The 12,322-nt window shown below is 41.0% G+C and overlaps 2 protein-coding genes across 3 annotated transcripts in view; one reads left to right on the top strand and one right to left on the bottom strand.

Annotated features, from left to right (window-relative positions):
* Nucleotides 1–1,042: 1,042 nt before the first annotated feature.
* On the bottom strand, nucleotides 1,043–2,947 carry si:dkey-52l18.4 (uncharacterized). The gene is made up of 5 exons (XM_006803926.3): nucleotides 2,711–2,947; nucleotides 1,822–2,163; nucleotides 1,481–1,726; nucleotides 1,351–1,379; nucleotides 1,043–1,237 (listed from the first exon to the last, which is right to left on the bottom strand). Exons 1-5 carry the CDS (start codon nucleotides 2,760–2,762, stop codon nucleotides 1,130–1,132), a joined length of 777 nt encoding a protein of 258 aa, XP_006803989.1. The 5' UTR covers nucleotides 2,763–2,947; the 3' UTR covers nucleotides 1,043–1,129.
* A 999-nt stretch (nucleotides 2,948–3,946) lies between these two features.
* Nucleotides 3,947–12,322, top strand: part of blmh (bleomycin hydrolase) — a 28,068-nt gene continuing 19,692 nt past the window's right edge. The window contains exons 1-7 of one of the 2 annotated variants that reach the window (XM_035913441.2): nucleotides 3,947–4,070; nucleotides 4,439–4,585; nucleotides 6,634–6,831; nucleotides 8,905–9,014; nucleotides 9,693–9,834; nucleotides 10,062–10,150; nucleotides 10,267–10,359. In XM_035913441.2, the coding sequence (XP_035769334.1) occupies nucleotides 4,576–4,585; nucleotides 6,634–6,831; nucleotides 8,905–9,014; nucleotides 9,693–9,834; nucleotides 10,062–10,150; nucleotides 10,267–10,359 (642 nt within the window). In that variant the 5' untranslated portion in view covers nucleotides 3,947–4,070; nucleotides 4,439–4,575. The remainder of the gene's footprint in view (nucleotides 4,071–4,438; nucleotides 4,586–6,633; nucleotides 6,832–8,904; nucleotides 9,015–9,692; nucleotides 9,835–10,061; nucleotides 10,151–10,266; nucleotides 10,360–12,322) is intronic. The other variant, XM_006803901.3, reaches the window with a different exon arrangement.

Here is a 12,322-nt window from a genome sequence, read left to right as displayed (position 1 = left end):
GACTTACTGACTCCAAGGTTCCCAGGTCCTGTATCTGCAAAACAAGCCAAAAACATCACCCCTCCACCACCGTGCTTGAGCTAGTATGAGGTGTTTGTGCTGATATGCTGTGTTTGGTCTTTCCCAAACATGGTGCGGTACATTACAGCCAAACAGCTGCACTTTGGTCTCATCTGTCCAAAGAACATTGTTCCAGAAGTCCTCAGATTTATTCAGATGCAATTTCATAAACCTAAGTCATGCTGCTATGTTCTTTTTAGAGAGAATACGTTTTCTTGTCTTAAAACATCCAAAAAAAAGCCATGCTCATCTGTTTTTATCCACATCTAACCCAGCCCGCTGATTCTGTTATGTAGTTCTTCCCGGCAGCAGCAATTGCTTCTTTAAGAACATTCTTCCCTCCTTGGCATTGTGTTCACACACCTGAATGCTCCAGACCTCCAAACTGCCCAAACCTCGGCTCTCATCAAGGCGTTCAGACCTGGTGATCAGTTTATCAGATGCATTTGATCAACTGCACCTGGCTGCTACTTACTCTTTTAATTCCTATGGAAGCAGCAAAGGTCTTAGTTTTTCATAGGACTGCACAGAGTCCCGAGAAAACCTTCTGACAGGACTATACATGTGTTTTGGTTTTTTAGAAGGAAGCTGCATCTGTGGTGAGAGGCTCCTGCTTAGTATGACAGTATGGTAGGAGATAATAAGCACAGGCGTTTCCCTCTCTCCTCCTGTCCTGTGTTACTAGCTAGCTGCTGGCTTGTTTCGGTCAGGTGATGTGGCTGGCGGTTGTAATTTGGCAGGAAGAGTAGTTCCTACATGAAACTGCTCAGTACAGGGAGATTCATCTGTAACTAGCACCTCACACCCTCCCCCCACAAAAAAATCTAGATGGAAAAATAGCAAATATGGGCCAGAGGGAAAAACTTGTGTTTGATTCTGTGGTAAACTGTCACTTTAAAGACCTTTCACTTAATGCAGAGTATCAAGCTTGTATCAAAGATGCAGTTTGCAAAAAACAAAAACAAAAAACACAAGAAGTGGCAGCTACCACGTTCAGTGTTTTGTAAAGATGTATATATAAAATGATATAACTTTATGATTTAATTCATAAAAATAATGCGTAACTCCATTAGTGGTTGTCAAATTTGAGGGATGAGTAGACAGTTGCAGAATGGGCAGGTTGTCTCGTGGCTCCCTGCTGCTTCAGTGCACCTTGTGAAATCACTGCATACATCACCTGTAACATTGTGAAAAGTAAGGGGGGGAGGGGGGGGCACGGTTTAGGAGATGCAAGCCTGTCAGCGAGTTCACAATGTTCAGGGACTGTTTCAAAACAGTACGTTCACTTACTTCTGGCTTCCTCTTGACTTTAGGTGGAACTGCAAAAAACAAAAAAAAGAAGAAAAGACAGCATGGTAAAAATTGCCGTTCTGAGTATTGCCTCATAACAGGTTAACAAAAGGAAACACACAGGATATACCTTTGGGAGGGGATGTTTTGCATTTCTGTGGTACCGGGCATCGAGGTGGAGGTTGTGGAGCCGAGATGGTTTGTTGGGCTGGGTATGGAACTTCATATATGACCTGTGCCCTGGGAAGTGGCTGTGGTTTGACCTCTGAGCTCAGACAGCGAGCCAATTCCAGGATGATGGGAAGGCAGAGTAATGCACAAGCACAGATCAAAACCCTGTGCAGGAGTTTCCTTGGAGAGGGACCTGTGATGAGAGCTATATGATGAGGAGGATACATGACAAGCAGTAAGACCTGCTGGCCAAAATGCAGATGCACTGTGATGCACTTCATTATATGTCATTCTCTGTACCTGCGGTAATGTTCACGTGCGTGCGATGTCCATTTTCACTTACACCTGTATCCCAAACAACCATGCATCCATAGGAACCTTCATCCGACTGGTTGACACTCTGGATGTTTAAGAATAGCTTTGTCTGACTGGCTGAAATTGTCTTGTTGGTCAAATGGTGTCTCTCGCTTTCCTTCACAGGCTTCCTAAAATCATATGTTGAATTTTCCCACATCCAGGCACCGGTCCAGTTGTTTCCACAGTGATGAACTACACAGGACAATGACAAGATGCCCCCTTCTGGCACATAATACATCTCACGTTTTGCCAAAATACTAAGCTGGCATTCTTCAGCACAGAGACCTAAAAGAAGGAATTAAGATTTAAGTCACTGTAGCGAAACGTGAATGTGTAGCCAAGGAAACTCGTGCAGTTTGGTGCTCCTTTGTCCCAATCTGGTTAGATTATAACCACTAAAACACATTAATAATCAGGGAACATAAACACACACACACACGCACATGTTTTTGTTTAACTTGGTACATCTGCTAATTTCCATATGCAGTGAAACACACGTCATTCAGAATAAAACACGCATATGGCGGCCACATTTAAAAGGCACGGAGCTTAACAAACATTTCAAAGAACTAGACGCACGCAGTGCGCTTTGGCATGACCGTGATTACCACAGCTTTTAAGGCAAACACATGGCAAATGGCATCTTATTATAGAATACTGAAGATGGAGAGTTCACACGAGTGCTTTAACAAAACAACCCCCCCCCCCCCCAAAAAAAAAGAAAAGAAAAAAAAAACCCCAAAAAAACAAAAAACAAAACTTAAGGCAAGAAGAGAAACTTTCTTTTATGTAATGAGAACTTTGGTCAGAGTTTCAAAAAGAGATCACTTACCAGCATGGAAGACATAGACGAAGCTGATGACGCCGAGGAGACAGGTATACATGTCTGACTGTAAGGATGTGTTTAACGGTGTTTTTGTCTGCCGTTCATCACTTCTCCTAAGAGTTTGTGCTTACATTTTACGGCTGATCCTTAAATGCTGCCACACTTTCTGGAAATCTGAGTGGGCTCACGGTATTTCACTTTCTTTTACTCAGTAATTATGTTGTATTTCCTTTCTCCTGCTGTTGTTCCAATCCGGTCAGAGATGAAGGAAGTGAACACTTACCCACACATGCAGGCACAAGCACACACACGCAAAACTGAAATACGGGAAGCAGTGATCTCATGAACAGGAATATAACATTTCCTGCAGGAATGGGGCCGGCTTCAAAGAACTATAATATGAAGAGACAAAAGAGAACAGAAACCAGCAAATCCTTCTCCTTCCGATTTCTGTGCAGGTTTTGATTAACATTTTAGTCCAGAGACCTTGATTAAGGCATAAATGGCTGATTATGTGGTTATTCGGAGTTTACAGATCTCTGACAGCTGAAGCTGAATAGCAGCTCGGTGGTTTTCAAACTTTGGCATCTCCCACTTCAAAAGCCAAACAAGCACTACTCCTACTAAAAATAAATAATTAAAAAAGAAAACATTGAATATTTTACAGAAATTAACGGTTTTGGTAGCGTATAATTGATGTATATGATAGAAGGGGGTTAATAGTGTAAGACAAGCTTGCAGAAATGACCTTTCCACAAATACACTATATTCTGTCACGGGGACTCAGATGGCACCAAATATTAGGAACGACCCACTTGCATTGGCTGCATAGTTTACCGCTGTTACTATAGTGAAAGTGCTTGTGTTCTCTTTATTTCAGAAAATAGCATGGGGAAAGTTTTTTACGATTACGTTTCTGTTGTACTATTAACGCGCAGGTAGGGATTTTCCATTCGGAGTACAACTGAAAATCTTCAAAGTAAACGCTTTGGTTACCTTTGAAGGGAATATACTCGCATGTAAGTGATTTAAGCACATACAGTCCCCATTTCCTGCTAAGTCCTATGTGACTGTTGTGTCGCTAAAAAAGCGCTGCACGTGATCTTATTTTGAAAACCGGACGTTTCGTATGCAGTAAATCTTTCAGGTTTAACTTTTGGGAGCGCTTGTTTATCTTCCACAGTGCTGTGCAGGAAATACAGAGGAAGTGAGAAGGATGCTTCCTTTTGGAAAGAAACTAAAAAAAATTACAGACGCCAGAAGTGAGTGTTATTACTTTAGTTTAATTTTGCCTACATTTACAGCTGAGGTTATTATTCATGCGATTTAGCTGAGAAACCCACAGAGGCTGAAAATGGTGGCTAAAGTTGAGTATATCTAATGTTGTCCCTTTCTCTGTAACATGATTTGCATACATGGGCAAAAAGTGTTCACACTGAACAATTACTCCTTTGTAAGCTACTAGCAGGAAATGTTGACTAATTAGGAAAACAGTGTAAAAATATTTGTTTTATTTCCTTACTTTGTTACAGATAACAGCTTTTTATTTTTAAGCTAAATTTTGAGTAGAACTACACTAAACTAAGTTAGATTTTATATTCTTGAATAAATAAAGAGTAAAATGCGTGCAGTAGAGATGTAAATGTGAGCAGGGAAAGGGACTGTGCCCTTACAAAGTATGTGAATCGTCTTCATGAGCTAATGTTGTCTGCATTGTTTTCAAACCCCGCCCAGCCGCCACGTCAAAGACTTAGCCAGGAGCCCATAAACGAGCGCACCCCGTGGTCACACTGACAGACTGTCGGTGAGATAAACAAAGAGCCGGCGACTTTCCTGGACAACAGTTGACGCTCCTCAAGCTTCTCGGCAACATGGAAACTGGTAGGTTAAATGTCACTGTGTCCCCTCTCAGTGTTTGTGGCTGCCTGGATGAGTGGAGCTTGCATTTGGTTGCAGGAGAATGACAGCTAACCGAGCTAACCCGTTAGCATTCACTGCGTTAGCATGCCAGCCTGCTAGCACGACTTTATGCCGTCCATCCCTCTGTGAGCTAGGTTGACAGTTCACCCCCCCCCGACGGGTTATGGGGTTGTCAGCACGGTGCCAACATCACAATCTTAAATACATTAATCTTGCTCCTCTGCTCAGGCGTTAGGAACTCTTTCCAGGAACGGGATTTATTAGCCAGAGAGTAGCTAGCTCGTCTTGGAAATGCCACAGTGACTCTTTAAAGTCGTGGCCATTCATGGAAGCGAGAGTTCTGTTTGGGGAACCCTGCTTTTTACCAGAAAAGAGAATAGTTTCATTCATTTTTCAGTAGCTCTCAATAACCACCCCAATCAGCCGAGGAATACTTTGTACTTTGTTTTACAACTCTTTTTATGCTTCTGGGCAAAGGTTGACTTTGAACTTGAACCTAAGGTCTGTGTTAGCCAGCTGCCCTGATTTACACAGCAACATTTAACAATAAAAAATACGTTGAAATTAAACAAATTAAAAACATTAAAAATTTCAATATTGTCTTTTTTTTATTGTGAAGCTGACAGCAACAATGACCACCTCCTAAGCCTGTTTCCTTTTTTTAAAAGTCTGTATTCCAGCTCTATGGAGCAGTGATAATAAAGTGCTTGGCTAATGTGAAGCCAGCTGTAAGAGCACTGGTGTGTAAATTTGCAAGTCACCCTGGCTGCCTGTGCTTGGCCCCTCTCCATAGAAAGCCACCCTGATCTTTGTCCTCACCATTCATGCACTCAGTTGTTGGCGAAAAGCCTGGCCAACTAACTTTGTTTGGGCTGAGTCTTTCCCGTTTCTTCACACACACACGCGTACACACTCCTATCAGATATTGTATTTAAATAAGATGCTGGCTTTTACTATTACAGGCTGACCTTTTGACACATGTCCTCCTCATCTATCCATACTGATCAGTGTCATAACTTTTAGCTGTTGTGGCTTAAGGAAAACCGTGTTGCGCTGACACATAACTGAGGCCGCACTCCCAGAATACTCTTTGCCTTCGGCTGGCTTCTACATTTTTTTTCTCCCATTTTTCTTTTTTTGATAACGCAGCAGCTAATGAGATTTGACACTGTCCTAATCTGCGATGGTCAGTGCATTTGAGCTTTGTGTTGTTGGAAAATAACAGAATGCAGCTGAGCAAGAGATTTGAACTCGAGGCAGCATGCATGACTAGGCAATGTCCCTCTCAATGTTTAATTGCTCTATGCTGTTATTTCACGGAATAAAAAAACCACACACACACTCACTCGCCAGTTTGATTCTGTGTGTGTGCGCGCACACACCCCTTCCTACCCACATCCAGTGGGACTGGACAGGCTTTCCAGTGCGTTCCTCTCACAGATGGAGCCAGATGAGTGATCCCAGCAGCCAGCTCTGACCAGCCCTCAGCTCCCTGGGGCAACTTGTAGTAGTGCTACTACAAAGCTTTCTTCATTTTAGTCCTCTTTTGCTGGTATTGCCTCTCCATGTACCCAGAATATTCTTTATTCTTTATCAGAGGGCTAATCTTAATCGTATAGGGTACCTTTTATAGATTTCAATGTAATCTCTGTGTGGACTATGGGGAAAAAAGAAGTGAAGCAGCAGGCGGTTATGGTGTTCAATAAAGTATATGCTCTTAGTTTATGACTATTGATCTGGTATTAGAGGCATCTTTCTGACATCTGAGTGCATGAGTACTCAAAAGATAGCTCTTAAGTGGGAAGTGTGCATGCTTAAACCGCACAGTTGAGTCATGGGAATTGGAACGGTAGGAAATTCCACTTTTGGATGCAGACAATCTGTCTGAATGTCTAGCCATGTTAGCTTTTCTATAATGTGCTAACTTTATTTGTCCTCCCTCTCCATCCCTTCCTATTTTTTTCCTCTTCCCCATCACACTCCCTGTCTCCCACTTCTTGTTCCTAAAGGTTTGAGTCAAGAGAAGGTAGCCACCTTTGTTAAGCGGATGCGGTCTGAGCCGCGTTATCTGCTGGCCCAGAATGTGTCAACCTGCATCGACCCGTTGGAGGTTTGTCTTCACCGGCAGACTGTACAGGATACTGTGCACATCTTCCAGCACTCTATCCCCACAGAGGGCAAGCCCATCACCAACCAGAAAAACTCAGGTAGGACATGATGTAATACAGTTACATAGACATGTACTCTGCACAAGATGCATGTTTAAAGTGTTTGTATTAGCAGGGCTGAACGGCTTGGGTAAGGTGTTCCTGAAATGCCATGTTTCAGGGGGGACTGGCCATCGCCCAAAAGGATTCAGGTTTCCAGCCACGTGCCCTTCACAGTGCCAGGTGGATGCCAAAAGTGATTTTTGAAATTAGGGTTGTTCAGAAATCAGTTTTGATTTGTATCATTAAGGAACTCATTAGCCTGGAAAACTTTAGAGCGTTTGCTGGAGAACCCCGTCCTCATAGCAAAAAATGGCGTGAGTTATGAGGTGCTAACTACGGCACCCCTGTGCCACCCGTGTGCTATTTATCCAAAACTAGTCAATGATCACCCAGGGGCCGCCTGATGCTTTATGTGCTTCTTTATGTGTCGGGGTGCCACTTATTGTCCGTTTCATTTAGAAATCATTCCCATTTTTAGTTTTCATTGTCATCTTTGCACCTGCCGCCAGTCATAGATGCTCAAAATGTTTACACCTTGTTTGATGGTGATAAATAAACTTCTATGTGCAAAATATTTAGCAGTAACTTTTTCTTAAAACAGTTCGTTTTATGTGTTTATTTTTAATATCAAGAATGACGTGGATAATTTCTATATTTGCATTTGGGTGTATTATTCTGTACCTGTCAGTCAACCCAAACAGCTGCTTAACACACTGAATTTAGTAATGTTGTATATTTGTCGTCACAGCAACATTTTACAGTTCAAACCGTTGACAGTTGGCGCACACCGGTTAGTGATGTCATTTCTGAAGCAAATAACGCTTTATTTTCCTAACATATAATTTGATTGCAGTTGTACATCACAGACGATGAATAGACATGGCTGGATATTTGATTAATTATTGCCAGGAGTGGGAATCACAGTCTTAACTCAAGATATGACAGTAATACGTAGCCGATGATGATAATAATGCTATGATTACACAGTGATTCTGTAATAGTCAAAACATTACAGCTGATTCTTTACGGTATCGGTGTATTGTGACACAATTATCTGTGATATTTACTCAGATGAAAAACAGATTTTCTATGGCAACCTCTAAAGGGGGCAGATGAAAGAAGAGGGTTTGACCTGTCGCCTAGTTGGACTAGAAGCAGCATTACTTTTTATTTATATTGTCAGAGGGAGTGTATGTAATGTGGAATATATACAATACAATACAATACAATACAACTTTATTTGTATAGCACATTTAAAAGACCAGTGGTACACCAAAGTGCTTTACAATAAAAACTAATACTAATAATACTGTATATTAATCATTGCTGTGGTTTCTCTGCATGTATGCAAAGTTCGCCACACTCCCTCTTTCAGAGCTTCTGTCATCCTTTATAGTTTTTGCAGGAAATGTAAAATTTGCATTGTGTTTACATATTTTTCTCACTGAAATGACGAGTTTATTTTCCCCTTTTTAGCATGTTTCACTTGCACACTTTGGCATTAACCTCTGGTGGGTCAGCTGAGACATCTTTGGGTTGGCTTGTTCTACTATGTGGATTTCAGCACCTCACAGCCTTCATGAGAGATCCAGCTGGAATGACTCATGTGTTGGTGGGGATGGTGTGGGCTACCAAAGTTAGTCTTGCCTCAAAAATAGATTAAATAAGAAAGAAATGATAGACTTGGGGCATCTCTAAGACAATCCATGCCAGCCACATTAAAAGAGAAGGCTGCTGTTTAGAAACAGATGAATTCATGTATCAGCCCCTGTTGACAGCCATTGCTGCCCGTTTATTTCAGTATTCAGAAAATTTAAAACCTTAAATTTCCACCCAATCATTAATTAATGAACCACCCAATCGGTCTCAGCTGCAGAAATCCTGGTCCACTACAGCCCTGTTATTCATTGAAGGGAAGGGATCTAATTAAACAAGCGATTAAAGTCTTTCAGGTTTTTTTGTGATACTTGTTATCATCACAAGCGCACAACGATGGCTTTATATTGCTGTTTGCGCATTAAGCCTTTACGAACCTGCATATTTCTAAATCTGTTTTCTCTTAATCACTAGGGAGATGTTGGATCTTCTCGTGCCTCAACGTCATGCGACTGCCCTTCATGAAAAAGTTTAACATAGAGGAGTTTGAGTTTAGTCAGTCCTATCTATTTTTCTGGGACAAGGTAAGACGCACAGTAACACCACACATTGGTTATGGTTGTGGGCTTTTTCACTCCTTTAGTAATATTATTATTTTTGTACATTTCGGTGATGTAACATTCTGCTAAATGGATGTTTTTTGTTGTTTTGGAGTTGGGACACTGGGTGTGCATGCATGTGCCACTGGTGTGGTGTTATTATGCTGCACCTTTTCTACTATACAGTCATTGTCCCACCTAAAACCCCCCTTTGTGCGTTGTTGTCAGTGCTCCACCCGGACCAACGTCACGGTGACTCCTTGCTGATTTTTTTTTTTTTTTTTTTTAAATGCCGTCATCTTTCTCTTTTAAACTGTGTGTATTTTTAGCAGGCCCATCATAAACACACCCCTCCTTTGTGGCAGGTGCCAGATATGGGAGCTTCAGCTACTGTGGTATTAGTCGTAAACAAAGAAACAGTAAAACTCTCCTTAAATTATCAGCTATTGCATTCGATTTTTAACTAATTTCAATAAAGTCTTAAATGAAAACTAATTTTAACAAATTACAGTTGATACAGTAGCTCTTTAAATATGTAATAAGTCTAATGATAGCTGAATGCCTCTCTGGTACCTTTTTTTTTCTTCTTCTTTGGTTTTGTTTCAAGTCTCATGTGGTCGACTGTCTACTTTGACAGTCTCTGTTGTTGTTGTTATCTCTCAGATCGAGCGTTGTTACTACTTCCTTCAAGCCTGTGTGGAGACGGCACAGAGGAAGGAGCCAGTGGATGGACGCCTGGTCCAGTTTCTTCTCTCCAATCCAACAAATGATGGAGGGCAGTGGGACATGCTGGTCAATCTCATTGGTTAGTTCTTATCATTGCACAGTGGTTCATGTTAAGTTCATTGAATAACCTATTCAATGAACTTAACATTGAATAGGTTAAAAATAATATATTAATTTTAGTGATCCCTAGTTAATTTTATACTAGAAAGTGAGCTTCATTGGTTTTAAAATCTCTGGCCTGTTATTGTCTTAAAAATAATATTATTTTTATTATTTAATTTTTTTTAAATGTTGTGCTGTCTACAGAGAAGTATGGCGTCATTCCAAAGAAATGCTTCCCAGAGTCACACAGCTCAGAGGCCTCACGCAGAATGAATGACATCCTCAATCATAAGGTACTTTTGCACACTTCCTTCAGTTCAAAGCAAACGGAGCTCACATATGCGTCCAGCTAGAAGTCTCATAATGCCATTGAGCCCGTCCTGACTGTTTACCTCATGATGTGTTGCAGCTGAGAGAATACTGCCTAAGACTGAGGAACATGGTGGCCAGCGATGCCAGTAAAGGTGAACTGTCTGAAGCTATGGACAGCATGATAGAGGAGGTGAGATTGAAATCGCATGTGCAGTTTCTTTGTTAGCTTGTTTTTCTCAGAGCACTGCAAACTTTTATAGGATCGCAGTATGTGCTTGAACGAAGGAACTTCTGAATAAACGTGGGACCTCTAGAGCAGTTGCCTGCTCAAAGTGTGCTACTTCCCAAAAATTCAAGAACTCTAAGGGCTGAGTTTGCCTGGCTGAATGCCCAGGCTCTTTGCTAGGTGGCAGCGTCATATACCCTCTCGGCTACCCCACAACCTCCAAAAATTATTTTTCAGGTAAAAATAAAAAATACAAATAGAAGAGTGTGTGAAAAGCCATTGTGAGTTCTCAGGTACATTTTTACTGACGAGTTGTGTGTAAGCTCCGGTTCCAGTTTCACTCAGTGTTATTTCTTCTTATTAAATAATCATTTTCATCCTAGTTTATCCATGCATGTGGGGTGATATCTGCCTGATAATTGTCCTGGCAGATTTGTTTTGTTTTTTTAAGCCCATGGGATGTTGAAACATGATGATTTTGTGTGCTGGTTGTTAGCCTGGTATGAATATTTGGACAAGAACTCAACTTGTACACAGTATTTGTTAGCACTGAAACTGCTGTCTAGTCTGCCTTCCGGCTAGACCAGGGGTCGGCAACCTGCGGCTCTTTAGTCCTTATAGTGCGGCTCCATGTGGTTTGGGAAAATAAATTAGAAGTATTTAGCTAAAGTGTATTTTATTTATATTAGTTCTTTTTAACTTGTAGTTCTAAATTGGAAAATTATTGTAATATTGAGATATAAATATAAAATTATATTCTATTTTTTTTTTTTTTCATCACTCAAAATAAGCGCCACACTCGCAGAAGCCGGTATACCTGCCGAAACACCGTGCATTTATCGAGACTTTCAACCCCAGGTAGGCCAATTATGGATCTTCGGATCCACATTATGTCGGCAGCTCCACCGTGAACTATGTTAAAAACAAACACCGCTCACGCCTCACAGATGACAGCTTACAGTCCTGCGTAAAGATGAAAGTGACTTCGTACAGCCCCGATTTGCAGATGCTGTGCGCAAAGGTTCGGGACCATAAGTCTTATTGTAAACATATCACGTCAGACCCGACGATGTTTGCATGAACACGCTTTTCGGCATCTCTTTATAGACCACTTTTCACACACGGTTGCTGTACGCATACAGCCGGCTGTAGTTTTTGCAAATATCTATTTTTCATTTTTTAGCAGCATAGTGCTTTTTTCTAATTATTATTTTTTAAAAGTCAGGTCAAGGCTTCAAAAGCCCAAAGGCGATATAAGGGTGGCGGCTCACAACAGTTTTTGTTTGCTGGATTATTTTAGTTCAGCTGGGTGTCTTTCCTTTTGTTATATTTCTTTAAGAGTTCAAAATGTGTTAATTACATAAATAAAATGAAATTTTCTCTCTAGCACTTCATGGATTTCATAAGCAACACACTTTAGTTGTTCACACAAAGCATAAAGGTAAAAAAAAACACCAATATATACAGTGTTATCTTCATATTAGATGTCAAAAAGTATTTGCAGCTCCCAGTGTTTTCTTTTGCGTGGAAACCGGGTCCAAATGGCTCTTTGGTTCTTAAAGGTTGCTGACCCCTGGGCTAGACTAATTACATGTAAGCTTCATCCATCAGCAGATTTAAAGACATGGGTTTGAGGGGGTTCTCATCTTTAATTGATCAGAGTTGTGACAGGTGGACAGATTTGATGGCTGCAGCAGTGGAAATAAAAGGGTGTAAAAGAGAGCAGAAGGTGGTAGTTCTGTTGTAGTTTTAGAAACAGGAAGTAAGACACAGAAGTGTTGAAAGCAAATGGAAAATGTGCAGCTCTTGTAACATTGTTCCACTTTTACCAGAAGAGGGAGCTGTCAAATAATACATAACTGAGATGCTCAGAGCAGGCTGTATGTATTCAGTGTGTCTATGAACACTAACATTACCTGGTGATGTG

Source organism: Neolamprologus brichardi, chromosome 14, assembly GCF_056152115.1.
Source record: "Neolamprologus brichardi isolate AB-2024 chromosome 14, ASM5615211v1, whole genome shotgun sequence".
Taxonomy (NCBI): domain Eukaryota; kingdom Metazoa; phylum Chordata; class Actinopteri; order Cichliformes; family Cichlidae; genus Neolamprologus; species Neolamprologus brichardi.
The sequence above is the reverse complement of the archived record's forward strand: the minus strand, read 5'-3'. Positions and strand labels throughout refer to the sequence as shown.